Here is a 23,276-nt window from a genome sequence, read left to right as displayed (position 1 = left end):
AACCGAAAAGGGTATTTACTCTTTAATTTATATAGTATATTTCATTTAATATTCCGTAATTTAACAAAAAATTGAAACTAAATTAATGATACCCATCAATGTATTCTCTTTCAACTTTCTTTTTCAAACCAAAACCACATAAGATAAATTGGTTCAAAGTCGGAATCCAAGGTGTTACACAAAGGGAGAAGAAAATGGGGAAAAAAAATAAAAATATGATATAACCAATGGCAACAACCTCCGTTACACGGACACGCTTTTTTTTTTGAAATTTACGTGTCGGACACGTGTCCGACACGGACACGCTCCGACACGCGTCCGACACGCGGTCAATATTTGAGGACACGCGGTCAACTCTCTGAACGTTCCGACACGCAGTCAATATTTGGGGACACGCGGTCAACATTTGGGGACACGCTCGGACACGTTTTTTTTATTTATTTTTTTATTTTTTTATTTTTTTTTGTTAACTAAATATAAGAAATAATTCATAAATTAATTTTTTTCTGTTATAAAATTTGACATTAAAAATTAACAAACTACGAAAAATTATTTATATTTATATTTATGTTATGAAATTTAAATATTTAATTGGTTATATGACTTATTATGGACTCTTATATGTATTAAATATAAATCATATTATATATATTAAAAAATTTATTTAATATCAAAACGTGTCCGAACGTGTCCAAATATGACATTTTTTAGAATTAACGTGTCGGCGTGTCGTGTCGTGTCCCGTGTCCCGTGTCCGTGCATCATAGGCAACAACAACAAAAAGTTCACTGACACCCAATACCAAAAATTGTAGCAACGTTCTTCACAAAAGGCAAAAACATAAACTAAAAAAAAAGAGGAACCAAATCTAAAATTATTTACTGAATACACTGTAAAATAAAAGAACATCTATTTACAAAAAAAAAAATATTTACAAAAAAAAAAAAAGAACATCAAAAACACAATCAAACGTTATAAAGGTGGAAGCTTTAATAAAAAAACAAGAATTGGGATGAGAAAGAGAGATCATATCAAAGAGATCAGATCAGAGATTGAGATCAGAGAGAAGGAGACACGAGCGTAACAGGAATGACATCGATAGTGCTGAGATGATCTATTATCTACTTAAGAAGGGGAAATTAATATAATTAGGTGAAAGTTTTATTAATATATTTTAATTTTTTAAAAAATAATTTTTCAAAAAACTATAATATTTTTACAAAAATATCATTTGACCGTGTTGGAACATGTCAAACATAATCAAATTCGCATGTCGAAATAATCGTGTCAAGAATGTTAACCGCATATCATACACACTCCTGTTTTTTGGAGTTTCCGCGCTTTCTAGTATAGTACCTATAATCCCGGAAGGCCAAATCCCAGAACAGTTAAAAAGGCTCATAAGGACATAAAAATAACATCAAAAAACAGGACAAGTATATTATCATGAAAAGCTGGAACCAAATTACTGAGAAACACTCTTTACAAAATGTTTTCTTATCAAGGGGTTACAACCTCACTCCAATCTAAAGAGAACCAACAATTTCCTCAAATACATTATTACATTTGTTGATGACCACTAATTTGTGGGCAACCCTTGTCATCATTTCCCTCTACGGACCATTTGAAGGCCTGAACACAGTATAACCATTGACACCAGATGCCATATTTGAGTAATCATGATAGTAGGAGTAACCATCATTCTCTGTGTTTCTCATTCCTAAATAAGATAGATCAGAACCAGCTACCTGCCATTGGTTTTGAATCAACCCATCTACCTTGCCATTTCCATATGATAGCGTACTCACCTGTGGAAGATAATCCCTCTGTGAGTCAAAAGGCCCACCAGATGAACTATACCCTCGTTGAAACCCAGGGTCATGGTAACTTCGTGATCTCTCAAACCTACCACTGGTTGACGATCCCAAATCATCATTTGTACCGGTTTCTCCAGGAAAACTGAACTGTCGATTTAGAAACTGTGATCCATCATTGAGGGGCTGGAAGACTGAACTTGCCTTGGCTGTCTTCCCAATACCATGCTCATCATCAAGCAGGTCATTTATGATATCAAGGTGTGGGAATTCATCCACCAACAACCCTTGGTTCTGATGCCTGGATGTGCAGGCTGGGAATTCACTCGGTAGTTTGCCCAAAGATCTACTGTCTACTGGATTGTACAAGTCAAAGTTTCGAACATCATTAAGTCGAGAAGGGGGTTCATAGTGCATGCTTCTGCCGGGTTCCCTTTGAGAACTCTCAATCCACTGGGTTCCATTCTGTAAAACATCTCGTGTAAACATACCAAAGGGAACACCAGACTGGCCAGCATTAGAATCCATATTCTCGGATATAAATATTGGAGATGATACCAAGGAAGGTGGTTGTGAATAGCCAGGAGATGGGTTTACTCCTGAATTAGAGCTGGAATGAGTGAGATTTGCAGCAGTTGAGGCCATGTGATTCCCCATCATTGCATTTCTGTAGGACTGAGGAACAAAACTATGAGTAGCAGGTGCGGGATCAGGTCCCAATCGACCGGTTGCACTCACTGAACGTCCAAGTATTGGAGGTGTTTGAACCACAGAGACAACAGAAGCAGTTGGCCTGGGACCACCAGGACCTAGAGGAGCACTAGAAGGCCTTGACGTCATAGCCACTTGTGTCATAGATCTTTCAGTTAGTCTTGGGGGTGAAGTCTTCTGGATCTCTGTTTTGGGTACAGTTGTTAGTTGTGATGCAGAAGTTGAAGATGAAGATGCATCTTTATCAGTCTGTTGTGAGACACTAAAAGATGTTTTCCTGACATGAACAGGATCTGCATTAACACTAGTCTGGTGTTCTAATTTCATTGGAACAGATGAGGGTAAGTTTCTTGGAGAACTCCTAGGTGAGGATGGCACTGCTGATGTCTTCTCTTTCTGTAGGCTTTCAATATCAACTGGTTTTTCGACGTCAATTTGGTCTTTGATGCTCTGTTTCTTTTGTAGTGGAAGAACTTCCTCATCCTATCAATTAGAAAAGCAGCCTATGACATCAGGCTCAAATTGTAAAAGCACTAGAGAGATTTTAATATCGAAATAAACACAAAATTTATTAAAACAAGACAGTTTGAAAGAAAATTTTGTCAAAGGACATGTTTAAAAATATATATATATCAAATCAACCATCAATATTTCTCCCATTCCAAATCTAATCTCCTACCCTTCAAGAAAAAGAAAGTCCAGCCAGATCCCTTTGCCACATAAATACAATGCAACACATCTTAAGTTGTGGTTAAAGCAACACATGTCAAATATTCGAACAAATGAAAAGCCCAGATAAGTGCAAAAGTGTATGATTGCAGAGGCACTTTAATTTTCACATCTTTTTAGCTAATAGGAATGATAGTAGAATGGAAGAATTTAAAAATGAAAATATTTTTCATAGCATGAGATTGAAACAAGGTGGAAAATATCAGCATCATTTTCCCATGAATACTTCAATTCTTATGCAGACCAATCTTTAAACAACATAGATATATTGAAACATCACCAATTTGTTTTCAGCCGTGCAAAATCAAATTTTTTTTTTCCAGATGAAAAAGAAATAAGGCAAAACGAGGTGTTCAATCATCTCTCTATTTTAAAACTCTTAAAATTTTGTCTTTTGAAGTCATTCTCAGTGAAACTACTCTGGGTCTTTCTTGATGGTGAGACAGAAACAGGAAAAAATTAATAAATAATCCAACATGAGAGAGCAACACAGAGAACAGAAAACTAAACAAAAGGAAGAATAACAGAAAAAAAGGGGACATATTCAGCAGCAAATCATTATAGGATAAGCTTTTGAAAATAAGACCTTCTTTCTGACAACATGCTGCTCAAGCCACTTTAACCGATCCTGCAAGCATAAAACAGCACCCTCAGACTCAGATTCACCCACCTTACCACTTCCAGACTCATTGTTAGTATCCACAGCATCTATAGCAGAGCCAGATGCCTGACTATCCATTTCAGTTGTCAAACTACCTCCATCACAAGATGCTTTAACTTGGTTCTTATCTCTACAGATAAAAAGTGCCAAATCAAATTAACACTTAAGACACATCATTGATATTCATCCACACGAATAAACACTACTCTATATACTTGCCTGCTAGGTGACATTTGGACTTTGTAATTTGAAAAAGAGTTCCCCTTGTAGGGGTCATTCATCACCACTGATGGCAATGAATCAGTAGAGCATGTTGAAGAACTGTCATCCATCACTGAACCGCTCCTCATCTCAGCCATTCCATTTTGTACAGATGAAAGACCACCTATACAATTGCTACTAGCCTCAGTTGGAAGATGAACTTCTGATGCATCAGTATCCCAATTAACAGGACTAGCATCTCTGTCTTCTGAATCAGGCTGAAGCACATCACCAACTGCATCCACAGAGTCAGACACATCAGAAACAACTTCCAGGGCATCAAGCTTTTCATCCAGAGTTTGAACTTCCTCCAAGTTACAATCCTTTTTCTCATCAGTAGCATTGTCTTGCTGCTTGTCATGTACAACCATAGTAGGCCTCTCCTCCCTACCCTTATCCTTTCCTTTCCGATTGTTACGTTTTTGTTTGGACTAAAGTGACAAAAAAGGACTATGTCAGCACTAAAAAGGAAAATCCAAACAACTCCTTTCAGCAACCCCATGTACATGACATCCTTAAATCCCACGAACAGCAGGCATGCCAAAGGAAAGGAACATCAAGAAAACATCTTGGGTGAATTATAGTTTATAAATTGCTGGAAAAATATTTCAAATTAGGAATAATTAGCAAAAACAATATTTATTGGTTCATTACATAAACTAGTTTGTGGAAATTCAAGATTGTAAAAGTAAAAGGTCTTAAACATGTACATGAAACATAAATATAGGCAAATCATGTAGGGACAACCTAATAACAAACCAATATTCCGAAGATTGGAGTTTTAATATACAAAATCTTTGCCCAGAGCAGCTGTCATATATCAGAAATTAGCTAATTTCTTCAATAATAAATAATAGTAACATTATGATGCTACCAGATATTTTGATTGTTTTATGGTAGTTGTTGTTTACGATGCAAGTTCTGTAGAGCAAATTATAAGAATGATTTAATCTCGACTCTATTGAGTTTTAACATCAAAATATTAACTAAAAAAGTCAGACAAATGCATTTCAATCTGTGACATATAATCAAGTAAAAACCTAATTTGTTATAAAAACAACCAGGGAACACCACAGCATCTGTTAAATCAACTTTAGGTAATCAGAGATCCCTTGACAATGCAAATTAGAAGTGTGCCAGACCTGTTTCTTCTTTGACTTCTTTTCCCTCTCATTAACTCCACGTTTTGCTTTCTGCTCGCTTTCAGCCAGGCAAGCTGCCTCTTCACGTATGAGCTCTTCTTGTATCTTCAGAGCAACTGCGTGCTGGTAGGAAACCTCAATTTTATTGCTGCACCGAGTAAGTAAATAATTAGGATATCTTAATCCATTCACAACCTACAAATAGTCAAAATATACAGGTAAAAATATCAACGAAAAGAATGAGCAGTACAGACATAGTAAACACTTTACATGTTACCAAAATTGAGTTAAGCACACCTTATTTATAATATATACATTCAACATCTCATACAGAAAGCAACACAAAGCCCAGGTCGCAGGAGATAACAAGCACTGAATCACTTTCGTTTAGACAACGATATTGCACTAAATGCTCAAGTATAAACTTCCATGAACCCCAAAGCTAATTGCAAAATCAACCAACTGAAACTATTGGCTATCAAGCTAGCCACATATCATCTAATATTGTCTCACATGACACTAATTATTAAATAAAATTCCATGTCCATGTCCCATGGTAGTACATCTATATATCAGAGTCCAAGCACAGAAGGAATAGTACAAAGTACACACTTAAGCTTCAGAGTGTAATGTCATCTACAGGAAACAAGATTGTCAGTAGAAAAGCTCAAAATGCCTTATTTCTCATCCACTTATGAAATACCATAGATAGTGGAACTTTTGCAAAGAATTCTTATCATGGTAACAACAGACAATCTCATCTGTAATTGATAATAAGCTTCAAGTAAGATCCCGAAAGAGTAAGTACATGGAATTCAGAAATAAAGATTAAAATAACGTTGCAAATTGCAAAGGATGGCTTAGATAACTTGGCATGACATCTGAAATCACATAGAAGCCAAGCCAACTTGCTAAGTATTGACAGCTTCTTACAGCAAATCACCTAAACTCTGATCATAAGAGTCACTAACCCTCTTAAGGAAAAACAAATTTCTGAAATTTTTAATATCAAAATGAAAGTTCAACCTGCAACCATAATATATAACAAATTGGATAACATCATAACTGATGTGAATTTAAGGAGTCTACTCCCTGATGATCAATACTAACTGTTGAAATTATAGGGATTAAGATAGAGAAGGGGGAAAGAGAGAACAGACTCTGAATAATAAAATTATATTGATATTTCTGTGAAGGATACGATATATGATACAAAAGACACAACACTAACCCCTATTTATACTAATAGTAGCCTCCTAGTCCTAATTAAATAACACATCATAAAATATAAAAAAATCAACATCAACAACACTTTTATCCCAAACTAATTGGGGTCAATGGTAGATAAACCCAAATGAAAGATACGAAGGGATAAAAATAAAAATAAATAAAATAATATATATATATATATATATATATAAGTAAAAGTTAAAGGGATTAAAAAATAAAATAAAATAAAATAAATAATAAAAAAATACATAAGAGACAAAAAAAGATGGGGAAGGAGAAAAGAGAGAAAGGAAAAGAAGGGGAGGGCGAGATGAAGAGAAAAAAGACTAAAAAAGGACCATCTGTAACATAGGAATAACAACAAATCTAACCCTCCACTATGCCAATAGATTTTCTCCATTCCGTCCTAAGGCATATCGTCCGCCAATCTATATTCCACTCCATTAAGTCTTGTTTTACTACATTCTCCCAAGTAAGTTTCGGTCAACCTCTACCTTTCTTTATGTTGAGCTCTTGGTAACAAATTTTTGTTCTTACAGGAGCATCCAGGGGCCTTTTCATTATGTGCCCAAATCACTTCAATTTATGTTCTCTCATCTTTTCAACCACCGGTATATCTTTATTTCTTATCTTATCCATCCTCATATAAGCACACATCCTTAACATCCTCATATTTGCTACTCTCATTTTATGTTCATGTTGCCTATGTGTTGGCCAATATTTAGTTCTATATAACATTGCAAGCCTTACTGCTATTCTATAGAATTTTCCTTTTAGCTTAAAGGAAATTTTGCGGTCACACAAAAACCCAGATGCACTATGCCATTTCATCCACCCTGTTCTGATTCTACGATTTACATCCTCATCAATCTCTCCACTGTTTTGCAAAATGGATCCCAGGAATCTAAAAGCATATTTCTTAGATACCTCTTGACTAAGTAGATGCACAGGATCTTAGTCTACATCTCTTACCAGAGAAAACTCACACTTCATATACTCAGTCTTGCTCCTGTTCAACGTCAATACTTTAGACTCCATTGTGCTTCTCCACAATTCATGTTTTCTATTAACACTGTCTTTGGTCTCATCAATAAGCACAATATCATCTGCAAAAGCATACACCATGGCACTTCCTCTTGGATATCTTTTGTTATTTCATCCATAACTAAGGCAAAAAGATAAGGACTTAGAGCCAAACCTTGGTGCACACCTACCGTGATAGGAAAATAACTTAATGTTCCATTATAAGCTTTCACACATGTAGTAGCCCCATCATACATATCATTGATTACCTTTACATGCTTTTATGGTACTTTTTTCTTCTCAAGAACCCACCATAAAACTTTTCTTGGGACCCTGTCGTATGCTTTCTCAAGATCTATGAACACCACATGTAAGTCATTCTTCTTTTCTCGATATCTTTCCATTAATTGTCGCATCAAGAAAATGGCTTCCACGGTACATCTTCCTGGCATAAATCCAAATTGATTTACAAAAACCTTGGTCTCTCTCCTCAAGCGATGTTCAATAATTCTCTCCCATAACTTCATAGTATGGCTCATTAGCTTAATACATCTATAGTTAGAACAATTCTGAATATCTCCCTATTTTTTGTAAATAGGCACAAACATATTTTTCCTCCATGCATCAGACATCTTATTTGTCTGAAGAATCTTATTGAAAAGATTAGTCAACCATTTTATTGCCACATCCACCAGTTCTCTCCACACTTCAATAGAGACACCATTGGGTCCCAAGGCTTTATTAGTTTTCATCCTCTTTAAAGCCTCCTTAACCTCACGTGTATTGATTCTACATACAAATCTGCTATTCAAATCATCATAAGTGTCCTCCAAGTCCACCTCGCTTTTATTGCCATCCCCATTAAACAGCTTGTTAAAGTAGTTCATCCATCTTTCATTTATATCTTCATCTCTCATCAAAAGTTTTTGATCCTTGATGCATCTAACTTGGGTGAGATCTTTACTTTTCTTGTCCCTCATTTTTGCAAGTTTATATATACCTTTTCACCATCCTTGCTCTCAAGATTTTTATACAAATCGGAGAAAACCTTGCCTCTAGCTTCCCGCACTACTTTCTTTGCATTTTTTCTCGCCAATCTAAACTTTTGCAAGTTCTCATTAATAGGACTTTTATGCAAATATCTAAAGCATTCCTTTTTCTGATTAATTGCCTCTTGCACCTCTCCATTCCACCACCATGTTTCCTTTTTATGAAATCCATTTCCTTTGCTTTCTCTCAACACCCTCCTTCCCATATTTTGAATACACATAGCCATCTCATTCCAGATTTCATTTGCTCCTCCATCAAACTCCCATGGTCCTTAATGCAACATTATTTCCTTGAACTCTCTCTGTTTTTTCTCCTTTAGCTTCCACCATCTTATAATTGGGTTCTGAGCCATCTTCCTCATTAAGTACTTTGTTGAACCGAACCTCTAGTACTACCAGCTTATGTTGCGTAGAGATACACTCTCTAGGGTAGACCTTATAGTCGACACAGTAAGTTCTATCTTCTCTTCTAGCCATAAAGAAATCAATCTGACTACGATTTTGGCCACTATGATATGTGATTAGATGTGACATTTTTGAAAAAGGGTGTTCGCTAGCATCAAATCCTAGGCTAGTGAAACGTTTAAGATATCTTCTCCAATCTCATTTCTTGTTCATAGTTATCAAATGAGGATTGCGGCCTGATGCGGCCAACCCTCAAAACCGCTATAGCGCTATTGCGGGTTCCGGTTGCGAAAATAGCAAAAAAAAAATATTTATTAAAAAAACAAATTATATGTATATATATGTGTGTGTAACATAATAAATTATTAAAAAAATAATAACACCTAAAAAAAATACAAATAATAATAAAGAAATTAAAAATAAAGGCAGAGTTGACATGTTACCTCTTAGTAATAAGTGTCCAAACTTTAACTATAGTTGTACTACCTTTAGTTGTAACTATACTTTACTGATTTACCATATTTATCTTAGTTAGTTTAGTGTTTTACCTTAGTTACCTTTTAATGATACATTCTCTTTTTTTTTTGGATATAGAAATAGTTTTACCCACTGATACTATAACCAAGTTACTTGGTTACTGTGACTTGTGAATCACTTTTCTAACAAATGTACTTTTCTTTTGTTTGAATAAAGATAAATCAGAATCTCTTTCTCTCTCACTTTTTCTCTTTCATCCGTTCTCTCTCTCACAGCTTCTCTTTTTCTCCTTCATTTGTTCTCTCTCTCTCTCTTACTTTTTCTCCTTTTCTCCGTCATCTGCTCTCTCTCTCTCTGACTCAAAGCTTTGCTTCTTCGTTCATGGCTTCCACATTGAACTTCAATACTATAAGAGAGAAGTAGAGAAAGGAAGAAACGAGCGCGAAAAAGAAAGCAAGAGAGGAAGAAGAGAGGCACAACAGAGAGGCAGAAAGAGAGAGCGGGTTAGGGTTAAAACCATAAAAAGACACTATTGCGGCGAGATTTGGCCGCAAATGCGGCCGCAACGGCCGCTATTGCGATTTGGTGTGGCGCGGCGCAGATGGTTGCGGCGAAGCTCCGCAAAGCACAACTGGCGCGGCTTGTGGTGCAATAGCGCCGCTATTGACTACTATGTTCTTGTTCCACAGCCAAAACCTCTATGAATTCTGTCAAAACATCCATTGCTTTTACCAACATGACCATTTAGATCTCCTCCTAAGAAAATCTTCTCCTCCCGTGGTATTCCCCTCAAAACCTCCTCTACGTCTTCCCAAAAGTGGATCATTTGGTTGAAATCCAATTTGGGTATAACCCTCAAGCTAAAGCTTAGTACGCTTTAAGCTTGTTATAATGAACCCTTTAAAAAGGAAAAACAGCCAAATAATATACCCTGAGCTCCACAAAACATGGACAGAAAAACAAGAGATGAGCATGGTTGAAAAGATAAAGAGTGCCAATAGGTAAACATGACAAGAAATATGACTAATTGAAGGGAAGGAAATAATCATTGAAATAATAGAGCTCAGGATTTTAAGGAACTCGGCAGTGGAATGGTTACGGGACAAGTAACGCGGTGAATGATATATTCTAATCTAGGTTGTCAGTAGCATCCCGTAGCGCCGCTAAACTGCTACAGAAGCAGGTAGCGGCGGGCGGCTGCTACAATCGCAACACGACGCTGGCCGGTAGCAGAAGGTAGCGACATAGCGTACCAGCTTGTACAGGTGTGCAACGCGACACTGCCCGCTATTTGACATTGATCGTGGAATTATGTGTTTGATTTTGTGCAATTCATTGTTCATTTGTGTTAATTTTGGATCCTTACTTTATGTTCCTTGTATTTGACATTGATTGTGGAATTATGTGTCTGATTTTGAGTGACTTCTTATGTTTGAGCATTTATATTTGTGTAGTATTAGACCGTTAGTATAATATATGTGGAATTAATACTTCACCGTAGCGGTCACTACCCGCTACACCGCTATACCATTTTTGGGGTCGGACGCTAACTGCTACTGACAAGTATGGTTCTAATACCATGTTGAGATTATAGAGATTTAGGTAGAGAAGGAGGAAACAAGAAAACAAACCCTGAATAATAAAATTATATTGATATTGTTGTGAAGGACATACTATAATATATGATATAAAAGACAGAACACTAACCCTTAATTATACTAGTAGTAGACTCCAATCCTTATTAAATAAGGGAAAAAATCATGACATATAAAGAAATATAAAAACTATTCCTAGGAGATCATCTAAGATATTCCAAATTATTCTAACATATTATTATGATATTATGAGGTATCCTCTAGACTTTCTAGCATAACATCAAGAAACGCAGAAGTGCCCCATAATTCAGGAGTTGGCAAAAACTAAAATCAAGAGTATATAAATGAGCAGTTAACCTAGAAAACTTGAACAGTCCAGAACTAAATGCATATACTACCTGAATATATGGGCAAGGACAAATATTTCCAAAGTCCTGCGACCCAATTCTGTGAGACGCCTTTCGTCACGCTCTATAGAATCTTTATTGAAGTCCTCCCCAGAGTTTCCATCCTGCCAAAAATGGTGAACCGGGATTCTAAGCAATAAAAAAATTCCAAAACTAAAAAGCCAAAATGTCTCATACCCTTGCAATAATAGTTTCCCAGGTGACTGAAAATACTACACTATACAGGTGTAATATATGCATACAACTCTCACTAGGCTAAACTTGCTTTATTTTTATGTTAACTATATATGAAATATAAAGCTTATCCTGTCCCAAAGTTTAAGATAATATATCTAGACAAATATAGGTAGAAAAAGTAGTATGTACTCACCCTAAATTCAAAATTACAAAGAAAATATTGCAGTTATTGGCCTAGTAAGTAGTAACATCTCTATCACAAGCATACGCAAAGTTTTGAATAAAATAACTAGTTCATATTTGAATTGGACATCCATTAGAGGGCTGTAGAATCCATTACTGAGACCAAAATTGTTTTTCTTCACAAAACATAGAACTCTATTTCATACCAATTTGACAATAAGTGGATTTCCCTTGCAATATGAAACTGATAAGAACCTTAGGATGCATCACCCCAAAAGTTAGCTCAAAGGGTGGGAATGTCCAAAGCCTTATAAACCCCACATTAGTTGCCCATACAACCAATGTGGGACTCTAAGTCCCATACCTTGCAAATGGGTCCTAAAATTCCACCAAGCTTTGCAGTCGAAGCACGGGGTTCCAAGTCCAAGGGTCCAAACCCCGAGTTCCAGTTCCAGGTTCCAATCTGCGAAACATAGTGGGTGCTCTAATACCATTTGATAAGAACCATGGGATACACCACTCCAAAAGCTAGCTCAAAGGCTGGGAGTGCCTAAGGCCTTATAAACCCCACATTAGTTGCCTATACAACCAACGCGAGACTCCAAGTCCCACACCTTGCAAATGGGTCCTAATAAAAACAAACAAAGCCTTTTCCTGCTAGGTGGGGTTGGCTACATGGATCAAGCAAAGCCAATGTGTTTTGGCATAAACCAACTCTTTCACATGACACTTTAACAAATATACCCCCACATAAAACATTCCTCTAAAAACAATTCCTACAAACTTGTTATTCATCAAACTATGAAATTTTAGAGTAATCAGAGACACATGCATAATCAATCAGAAATAAAGGCATAGAATCCCCCCCAAGAAATGTGAAATTGAAGGAAAAACGCCAACCAGCAACCTACAATAAACCTAAAGAACACATTAGGTTGTAGATTAGCCTCATCAGCTGATAGCAGTTCACTAAAAGTCAATCTCCACACACAGTAGATGGTAGTTCAGAAAAAAGAATAGAGTTTTATTTTTTTTCCCTTTATGTCCTTTCATAATATATATATATATATATATATATATATATATATATATATATATATATATATTTGGTATAATCCTTTCATAATATTTTAGTTGGTTGTTTTGGATGGTTAAATTTCTTAGTCTATAAATAAACTCATCTTATAAAGACTTGTCATTTAACAAAGATTTCATAAAAAAAAAAGGGTACTTGTTGTGACTGTAACAGACTACGGACAAAATCAGATTATTGCACTAGAAAGAGTTCCATTCTCTTTTCCCAGGTCATCTTATAAAGACTGAATCTGATCTCTCTTATGTGTTGCTTTATTCTTTAAAATCTCTTGCACTAATACCATCAGATTCCAATGGGCCTACCCCATATAACCAGCTATCCACATGATTCCCCAGTTAAATTTTACCAACACATTATTTTACTCACCTTTGTCCGATTTTGAGGACCCTTTTCATCTTTCGGAGGCAGAGGTTCTATAGCAGCCCTCTCAAGTAGCAGTAGAACATCATCCACCAGTACAAACATATCTTTCTCAGCACGAACAATTGGTGCTGGCATTTCTTCAGCATCCAACAGTTTTACCCTACCTTTCTTGCACTTAATCTGGCCTTCAAGAGACTTCAATCCACTAAACAAGGAGTCCATTACCAAAGTAGAAGTCACTTCTTTCTCTATAAAGAAGTGTTTCACGATCACTTTCAAGATTACATCTGTCCTTTCCCTAGACATGTGGCGCCTAGAAGTTTGATCAATTTCTCGCCAGAAAGTACAGAAGCTGAAAGTATTGCAAATAACCATTTGTCAGCCAAAAAAATCCAACACCACAAATTAAAGATAATATTTATACATATAAATTACATGATATAAGATTAACTTGCAAAAGAAAATAGATAAAAAAATTTGATTGTTCTCAAAATGTAAAAGAAGGATAATAGTATAAACAAGAAAAGGCAATAACTTAAAATCCAATAAAAAATAGAAAGAAAAAAAAAAGGCAAAACGGTGGAGAGTGCAACGGATAGAGACCCAATAGAAAAAAGTTATAAACTTATCAAATTATCAGTAAACAAAATATTTTTTTATTCCTATCACTGTAAACGTGTGCTGCAACCGGAACTCAAAAATTCTTCTAATTTAATTTTTAACTTTTCAGCTACCCATCCTCCTTGTCTATGTCATGTCGTCAACAAAAAAATGGTTCTCTCTTTCAAACTTTCATCAGTCTCTTGAATTCCCTCTTTTCTTAAATTTCCTCACCTGACATTTAAGATTTATCTCCAATTAAAATTTTACTTCAACATCTCCAAACTTTTTCTCTTGAATTTAAAAGCTCTTCAACTACCAAAAAAAAAAAAAAAAAACTCTACCATTTTCTCTCTCTTAGCACAAGAAACCTTACAGAGGCGAAGGGAGGGTTCAGCCAGTTTGGAAACGAAAGCAGTGTTCAAAAATGAGTGAGTTTGACGTAAAAGAATTGCTCTTTTTTTGGATCGTCCGACACGGTGGGATCGTGTGATCCCATCGTTTTTGCAATTTTACATGGCAATCCGGAGCAATCATGTTTGGAAGTGATTCTGCACACATTCAGATAGGTCATGGAGGCAAAAATCACAAATCATTCGATCCTACGGTTTGAATCGCGATTTTGACTACCATGCACCTAATCATAAAGACTACAAGTGCCTCGGCCTTGCTGGGAGAATATATGTGTCGAAAGATGTTATATTCAATGAATACAAGTTTCCTTACTCATCTCTCTTTCCATCAGAGACCTCCCATAGTCCCACAATTTCCTCTACATTTCCAGCACCATCATTCCTTTCCCTTTTATTCCAAGTCCTTCTTCTTTCCTCCATACTTCTCCTTCACTTCCAACCTGTCCTGTTTATCTCCACTTCTCATTCAGATCCAGTATCCTCATCTTCACATTCACCTTTAAATCAGTCAACATCTTCAACTCATCCTCAAGTCAGTCTTCTGCTACCCATTCATCATCTAATTCCTCTAGACGATCTCCCTCTGCTGCACCAAGTCAGTCCTCAAGGTCATCAACAGAACCACAAATCCCATCTTCTCCTATTCTACCCAATTCCTTCACCTTCTAGCAAGTCCAAGTGTACAAAACACCTGATACATCATATCAGTCAGTCAATTCCACATCAAATTAGTCCTCAAGAGAAAAGCAAGTTCCTTCTTCCTCATCTCAAGGGAATCAATGTTCTCCTACATCACCTAGTCCTCAAAATCAGTCCTTTTCACAAAGTCACTCTCTATTAGAGTATGTAAAATTCTTCATTGAGTCTCTAATTCAGCAACTTCATTCTACCTTTGCTCTTAAAGATCTTGAGGAACTTGATTTCTTCCTTGGCATTGAGGTTCAGAAAGCACCTTCTGGAGCATTGATTCTCTCTCAGTCTAAATACATAAAAGATTTACTCAACAAAGCTCATATGGCAGAGGCAAAAGGAATTTCCACTCCTATTCAATTTGGCTGCAAACTTTCTAAATATGAGTCCAACTATTACTCATACCCTTCTTTCTATCGCTCTATTGTGGGGGCTTTACATTATGCTACTCTCACTAGGCCTAAAATTAGCTACTCAGTGAATAAAGCTTGCCAATCCATGGCTCAGCCACTTGAAGAACATTGGGCTGCTGTCGAGAATTTTGCGTTACTTGAATGGTACCTTGCATCATGGTATGTTGTTGCAACCATGCAATCCCAGTCATCTGTTCTCTATCACAGCATTTTGTGATGCAGATTGGGATAGTGATCCTAACGATCGATGATCCACTTCAGGAGCTTGTGTCTTTTTTGGATCCAACTTAATCTCTTGGTGGTCCAAGAAACAAAATCTTATTGCTCGATCTAGCACTGAAGCTGAGTATCGCAGTTCAGTTTAGTACTCCTCTCATTCTCTGTGATAACTTGAGCACTATATCTATGTCCCATAATCCTGTCCTTCATGCCAGGACTAAGCATATGGAATTAGATATCTTCTTCGCCAGAGAGCGTGTTCTTGCTAAGGAAATACAAGTCTGTCACATTCCAGCCTTAGATCAAGTTGCTGACACACTCACCAAGAGCTTATCTGCCTCACGGTTTGCTGTGTTAAGAGACAAACTCATGGTGGTGGATTCTCTTCGTTATCTCCATCCACCCTGAGTTTGAGGGGACATATTAGAGTAGGTAAAATTGTGCAGCTGTACTTAGGGTCATTTCTGTAAATAGTTAAATATATCAGTTTAATTAACTGATTATAGTTACAACTGAACTAGATGACATGTCACAAAACTCAGCTCTATAAAGAGCACTTGTGTATTGTTTCTGATATTATGAAATGAGATGAACTATTTACTCTCTCTCTCACTCTCGCTCTCTTTCTTCTCTCTCTCTCTCTCTGATTTCTTTGACTCTCCAACCACACCAGTTTAGAATCTTCCTCGTCACCTACTTCACCATCCTCTTCAGGGTCAGAATACATATCCACAACCTCTCTTGGTCTACCTTCACCTACTCACAGCATTACTACTAGGTCAAAAGGTGCCCCTTCTATTTTTACAGCTCATACAGAACCAACCAGAGTCAAACAGGCCTAGGTGACCCCCACTGGATTCAGGCTATGCAGCAAGAGTATAATGCTCTTCAAGCTGATTACCACCATCTAGGAAGCCCATTGGATACAAATGGGTATTTAGAATTAAAGAAAATCCGGATGGGACTGTAAACAAGTACAAGGCAAGACTTGTTGCCAAAGGATTTCATCAACAAATGCCTTTGACTATAATGAGACCTTCTCTCCTATAGTCAAACCCAATGCCATTCGGGTTATGCTCACCCTAGCACTCTATAATGGTTGGCCATTGAAGCAACTCGATTTCAACAATGACTTTTTGAATGGGGATCTTGTGGAGGAAGTCTACATGACTCGACCTCTAGGTTTTGAGGCAGCTGATAAGATACTTGTGTGTAAATTACACAAAGCTCTTTATGGACTCAAACAGCCTCCTAGGGCCTGGCTTGAGAAATTTGGCCACACTCTACTTTAGTTTGGTTTTCATTCTGGCAAGCGTGATCCTTCCCTATTAATTCATTGGTACAATGGTCATTGCACTTACATTTTGGTCTATGTAGATACTATCATCACCGGAAACAACTTAAATCTTATTCAACAGCTCATCAGTAAATTAAACTCCAAATTTGCTCTAAAATAGTTGGGTAATTTGGACTAATTTCTTGGTATAGAAGTGTAACATCTCTCCCAAGGAAGATTGTTATTATCTCAGACCAAGTACATAAGAGAACTTCTCAGCAAAGCCTGACCGAAGCAAAGAGTATCCCTGCTCCCCTGCCAAGTGTTGTAGATTGAGTAAATAAGGGGCAGATCCATAGTAGTTAAAAGCGGATTGCGGCCAACCTTGAAAAACCCTTAGTGCTATAGCGGGATGCAGTTGCAGAAATAGCACAATGGATCACTGGAACCTAGATATACCACACATATATATACTCAAAAATAAAAACAGTCATGATTCATTCATAATAAAGAATTGTTCCAAAACTAACAGGAATTCCAAATAGAAGCCAGAAAAAAAATAAGGCCAAAAAAAAGTAAAGGCAAAAAAAAAAAACACAAACAGCCAGAAAATAAAAAAAAGAGGCAACAAAGAACAACCAGAGTCCAGAACCTAGAAAAAAAAATTCAGCAAAAAAAAAAATCCCAGAAAAAAAAGAGGCTTATATATGTATAAAAAAACAGACAGATGCAACAACAAAAAAACAGAAGCCAGAAAACAAAATGCCGAAAAAAAAAAAACAAAAGCAACAAAAAAATAGAACCCAGAAAAAAAATAAGCCAAGAAAGAAAAAATATATTAGCATATATTGTATCTTTAGTAACACTGGATAGGTTTAACTTTTTACCTCAGTATATTTTTATTGTTTTACTGTGGGTGTATTGTATTGTGTCACAGGGTATTACATCCTTCATTTAGTTACTGGTTTAGTTAGATTTCAGTTACGTAGTTATAGCTGAATCAGCTACTGCTGAATCACCCCAGCTTTATACCAGCTTTATATCACCTCTAGGCTCTAGTACTATTGTTCAGAGACATTGAATACAGAAAAGATATTTCTCATATTCTCTTCTCTCTCACTTTCCTTTCTCTCTCTGCTCTCTTTCAACACCTTTCTTCTTCTTTTCTTTGGAAATAAAACCCAGAAAAAAAAAATTAAATTTCAAACAGAAGCCAGAAAAAAGAGGCCAGAAAAAATACGCGAGCAAGATAGAGAGAGAGAGATAGCATGGCAGACAGAGACGTTTTGTTTATGTTGGTGAAGAAGAGAAGACGCGCACAAGAGAAAGCAAGGAGGCTGTTATTTCTTTCGAACAAAGGGAGAGAGGAAGTGAGGGAGTGTTAAACCCCAAAAAGACCATAATGCCCTTAAAATATTTCTGTTACAGCTTTAAAATAAGGGTAAATTTGTATTTCACCCATATCAACAACCATTTCCGCGAAAGCAAATCACCCACGATTTCACAGAAAATGCGGCCATGCGCCAGATCCATTGCTGCAGCACTTCAATATGCAACTCTAATAAGGCAAGAAATAGCCTTTAGTGTAAACAAAGTTTGTCAATTTTGTCTCAGCCCTTATAAGGACATTGGAAGCATAGTTATTAAATGCGGGTAGCGGCCAAGATTTGCTGAAATTAGAAACAAGTGGCTGATACATTTACTAAATCGCTTTCTGCACCAAGATTTGCTGAACTAGAAACAAACTCAAGGTATTGGATCATGTTCAACTGATTGTATTAGTGTATATTTACTCCTTATATTGTTCATTTCATGACCAGTTTTTTTGCTGAAGTAGCATATAGGATAAGCTTGCACTGCAAGCTCCATTCTGTAACTTCATAAATATCATCTCTGCATTTCAGAGCTGTACCTTGAATAGAAACTTTGTAAACTAGATATTCCAGATCTCATTTTCTTTCATTTTCTCCTTTCTCTCATTTTCTTTGACCAGGTTTAAATTTAAATGATTTACTTATCTTCTTTCAAGATTTGGGTAATATAATCAACACAACAATTAAACAATGTTCCTAATCAGGTTTTGTATTTATTAATGTGGACTTCACTTGAGCAGCTACACCATTATCCGCTCCCCGTTATAACGTTTTTGGAGTCCTACTAAGAGATGCCATCTGAGAATGATAACTATATAGCATAGTCAACGAGACAATTTAGAGTATACATACATGTCAAAGTTTGATGCATTTAAAGATAAGTATGAAATACCTTGACCACCTAGCTTTGTCCTCTATCAACTTCACAAGCTTGCTTCTTCTTTCCTCCACAAAACGCCGGCAAATTTGTTCTACATTTGTCAAATATACCCTAACAAGTTCTCTCCTATACTGACAAGCAAGGCAACGAAAAGGCCTATCAGCTTTCTCCCTGTACATTAAGAACAAAAGAATATAGTCACATATCAGAATCAAAAGCTCCAAGGCACATTGCATCATTGTTCAGAAATAACAAAATCCAATCTGACAGAAGCACAATCTGTTAACAGCTTTTTCCTCAGATTGAGCAGAACAGTTCATAGACACAATGACATAGAAAATCTTTCTATATGTGGCCGTTTGGTTAACCTTTTTCAGAAAAAATAGTGTTTTTAACTAAGCAAAAAATAAGATGTCAATTTAACTACTTGCTAAGCATCAAACAAGTCAACTCCAAAGATAAAAAAGCAAACAGCCAACTTGGCACCATAGTTTATTACTTATAATCCAATAATTTGAAGAAACCCAATATAAATCATAATTTCAGCAGTTCTGAAGTTGTAAACTCTCAACAGTTCACTCTTTGAACAAGATGAGGAACATCACTGGATTCTCTGAAACTTCAAAGTTGTAAACTCTCAACAGTTCACTCTTTGAACAAGATGAGGAACAGTTCACTCTCAACCTTGAAGACTAAACAAGAGAAGTTGTCATGAATATTACAACATCTGATTGGAGAAGAGCAAAAATGGTGGAGGAAGCACGGAATTTCAGTGAACATAGAATGAGATCTTCAAAGTACTTAGAACAGGTTATAGGTATGTATTGTCATGAGGTTAGTTGCAAAAACTATATGAAAAAAGCCAAGGAAGAATAAAGGCACAGACATAGAGAAAGTAGCTATCCTTGCCCTTTATTAGATGCAGATGTGGAACATGATCATGGAAAATACTGCATGGTTACAAAATGGCACAAATGGAATCGAAGGTTGACAACCTCAGATAAATGCTAAAATAATGGCAGGAACTCGTTCGCCCAATTTCACAAAAACTTTCAAAATGTTTACATCAAAGGAAGAATATCATTTCTTGCTGGCTCTCAAATCTCCTATGAAGCGTATTGAAAAGGACTAATCACTCTAACTAGTAGAAGCACAGAGCATTTATATTTTTTTTTCATTCTGGATAAGTAAACAAATGGAATCAAAACTATGTGTACAATAACCTTAATGACCAGTTAAACTGTATACAAGATGGTTTGTGCATATTTCTAAGATTATATATAAAATAACAAATTAAGCATAGAACACCTAATGACTTGAACTTGAGCTTTTATTATCAGATTGTCAGAACTGTCAACAAAGCCGTCATAAACCTTCGAAAGTTCCATAAACTTTTTCCATCCCCAGTCATGCTCCTTCTTCCAAAATCGGTGCAAAGTATCTAGAAAAGTCAAGTAAAAATAATTCAATGATGCTGATAGAAAAATTGTAAACTCCAATAATAAATCCAATTATTTACCAACAGACCAGAATATTTTGATTTCTTCGGGTCTTTATTGACCACAGCTATTGTAAATTGTGCAAAATGACTCCATCCTGTATTACCCCAAATAAAAAGGTGAGAACAAAAAAGAAGTCAGGTACTGTGGGACCATGAGCAACTAGTAACACTAACAGTACGTAATGCAATCCAACTATTTCAAGAATTGAACCTGGAAGAAGTTTGTCATGATTAGCAACACAGAGAAACAGAGAGAGATGATTGCAAACATCACAACCTTGTGGATAAATTAAAATATACCTGCCACACAACACAACATGATTAGGTCAAAACCTCAATCAATATGTACAGCAAGTTTCAAGTCACAGAGACTGTCTCAGCAAACAATATGCGTCTGTTAGATTGTGTGTACCAACTTTGCATCGAGTTCAAACGTGTTAATTCTATGATCATGTTCAACTACTCCTGATATAGGACACACCATTCACAAATAAAAAAAGAAAAGTTTATTTCCCTTGCTTAAATTAGAATGTTATATAGTCACAAATTCCTTTGTAAATGTCTGAAAATTGCAGAGTACTGGAAAGAACTATGTAAACCTCTAACCAATATTTTCCCTCTTTATAGAGATGGTTTAGAGATAAATTACAAACAATAAATTTTGGCAAGACTCATAATATTCATAACAAATTCAGCACCATGATTGACTGAAGCCATAATGGTCTATTTGGGCGCAAAAATAATTTACAAACATGTATCATATGTTGTTAACCAAAAACAAGAGCGAATGAAGGAGAGAAAAAGAGGGGGAAAAATGTAATCCTTGGACCACACCCTTTTTCATGTAACAACAAGCTCCTGAATCAATAAATGTATAAAGGAGAATGATGCAAAAAAGCTTAGATAGTTAAGCTCTAAAGCATGCTAAATACCAAGAAAGGCCAATAAGTTTATCCAAAGCTGCATACCACTTGTAGTTGCCAACCTCAAATGCACAACTGCGAAGTTCCCTTTTGGTAATCTGAGAAAATTTGTCTATCTTCCATGTATGTTTTCCAAACAAGTCAGAAGGTTTAGGTCCTGTAAAGATAAAAATAAAATTTAGATCTTGAACAACTTCTTATGGAAAAAATTTATGTTTTTAACAATTACAAATTCACCACCATCATCATCATCATCAGTGTCCCAGTAAGGGGGTGAAGTTGACGGAGTTCCATTCTCCACCTGCTCAGATGAACGCCATTCCGCCAATGCTTCCCCAGATTGACAACGCTGCCCGCTGAAAATTCCCTCCACAGATTTTCCCACTCCAGATTCCTCACTTGAAATCCCAGCCATTCCTTGATCAAAAACTATTTCACTAACACCTGCTGTATACCCCGCAATCGCATTACATTAAAACATAGAAAATCAGTCAAACATTTAAATTACTCCTTTATCAACTATATCACAGAAGATCCTATAATATATAATGCTAAAAAAGTCAACTCTTACCACTTAAAAGTTAACAATTCTACACAAAATCAGATTTAGGAGCACGGCACATTGTCACGGAAAATCGAAGGGAATATAGAACAAATTCAAATGGCATTAATTCAACATTGAAGCCTAAGAAAATAACACAAACAAAGGAATGGAACCATCCCTTTTACTCAAAATCCAACACAAGAAAACCCATAAACCCACCTCAAAAAAAAATCAAAAACCTACGGATAAAACCCTAAAATAGAGATTAAAAAATTGCATAAAATTAAACTCAAAATCAACCAAATGAATTTAAACAAGGCCGAATTGAACCAAGAAATAAGAAGATTACAAAAACGAGCTGGTTGATGCAAATTGCATGAAACCCAAAACCGAAAATTACGGAAAAGAATCGATGCCCTAAAAAAGACCGAGATCTCAGGCAAAGATTCCCGTGAAAAACATTGATCGAAATCGAAGGAATGGCGCAGAGGAACACCGAGAACAACCCAAGAAAAATAAAATAAACAGGGAACAAGGGTTAATGCAAAACGACGTAGCATCAAACGGATCCAAATTAGAGCACATGAACCTGGAATCGAAGAAGCAGATAACAATAGCTGTGTGTGAATCCGCAGCTCTGGGATTTTAGAGAGAGAAAGGCGAAGAAAAGAAAGAGAGAAGGGGAGAGGTGATGAGTAACGTAGAGCAAAGGAATAACCCGAAACCGAAAATAATTTTTATTTTATTTTATTTTATTGGTTTTTATTTAAGGAAAAAATGTTTCTGCATTTAATGAAAGATAAGTCATCTGCATTTATTCTCAAAACGACGTCGTTTCGGTATTGAAATCTTAAAAAATTATGAATATAAAGACAATTATAACCCTGAAATAAATTAAAATTACAAAAATATCATGATTTTCGCACTAAAACGACGTCGTATTGATTTACTGCATATAAATTATCTGCAGTAACTCCAGAAAAAACGAACCCTTTATTTAAAACAAAATTAAGGATTTTCCTTGTGAATTTTCGTTTTTCCTGATGTCACAGATTCTCATAATCGTGGATGAGAAAAGATAATAATTATGCTTATTAACTTATTTTCATAAATTAATGTCT

At 36.0% G+C, this 23,276-nt stretch overlaps 1 protein-coding gene across 3 annotated transcripts; it reads right to left on the bottom strand.

Annotated features, from left to right (window-relative positions):
• Nucleotides 1–1,433: 1,433 nt before the first annotated feature.
• On the bottom strand, nucleotides 1,434–22,844 carry LOC133303302 (TNF receptor-associated factor homolog 1a-like). 3 transcript variants are annotated; one of them, XM_061503192.1, is made up of 13 exons: nucleotides 22,745–22,844; nucleotides 21,849–22,055; nucleotides 21,657–21,768; nucleotides 20,900–20,988; nucleotides 20,715–20,783; nucleotides 20,496–20,628; nucleotides 19,200–19,358; nucleotides 13,327–13,675; nucleotides 11,496–11,608; nucleotides 5,319–5,466; nucleotides 4,135–4,607; nucleotides 3,841–4,045; nucleotides 1,434–3,008 (listed from the first exon to the last, which is right to left on the bottom strand). In XM_061503192.1, the coding sequence occupies exons 2-13, from the start codon at nucleotides 22,024–22,026 to the stop codon at nucleotides 1,614–1,616; spliced, it is 3,423 nt and encodes a 1,140-aa protein (XP_061359176.1). In that variant the 5' UTR covers nucleotides 22,027–22,055; nucleotides 22,745–22,844; the 3' UTR covers nucleotides 1,434–1,613. The 3 variants fall into 3 exon arrangements, with proteins under 3 accessions (XP_061359176.1, XP_061359175.1, XP_061359177.1); XM_061503191.1 differs by having other exon boundaries at nucleotides 21,852–22,055; XM_061503193.1 differs by lacking the exons at nucleotides 21,657–21,768; nucleotides 21,849–22,055; nucleotides 22,745–22,844 and having other exon boundaries at nucleotides 20,561–20,628; nucleotides 20,900–20,967.
• Between the last annotated feature and the right edge of the window lie 432 nt (nucleotides 22,845–23,276).

The sequence above is a fragment of the Gastrolobium bilobum genome, unplaced genomic scaffold (genome assembly GCF_033153095.1).
Source record: "Gastrolobium bilobum isolate Gb01-03AN ecotype WA unplaced genomic scaffold, APGP_CSIRO_Gbil_v1 utg21165, whole genome shotgun sequence".
NCBI lineage: Eukaryota > Viridiplantae > Streptophyta > Magnoliopsida > Fabales > Fabaceae > Gastrolobium > Gastrolobium bilobum.
This window is presented reverse-complemented; position numbering and strand designations above follow the sequence as displayed.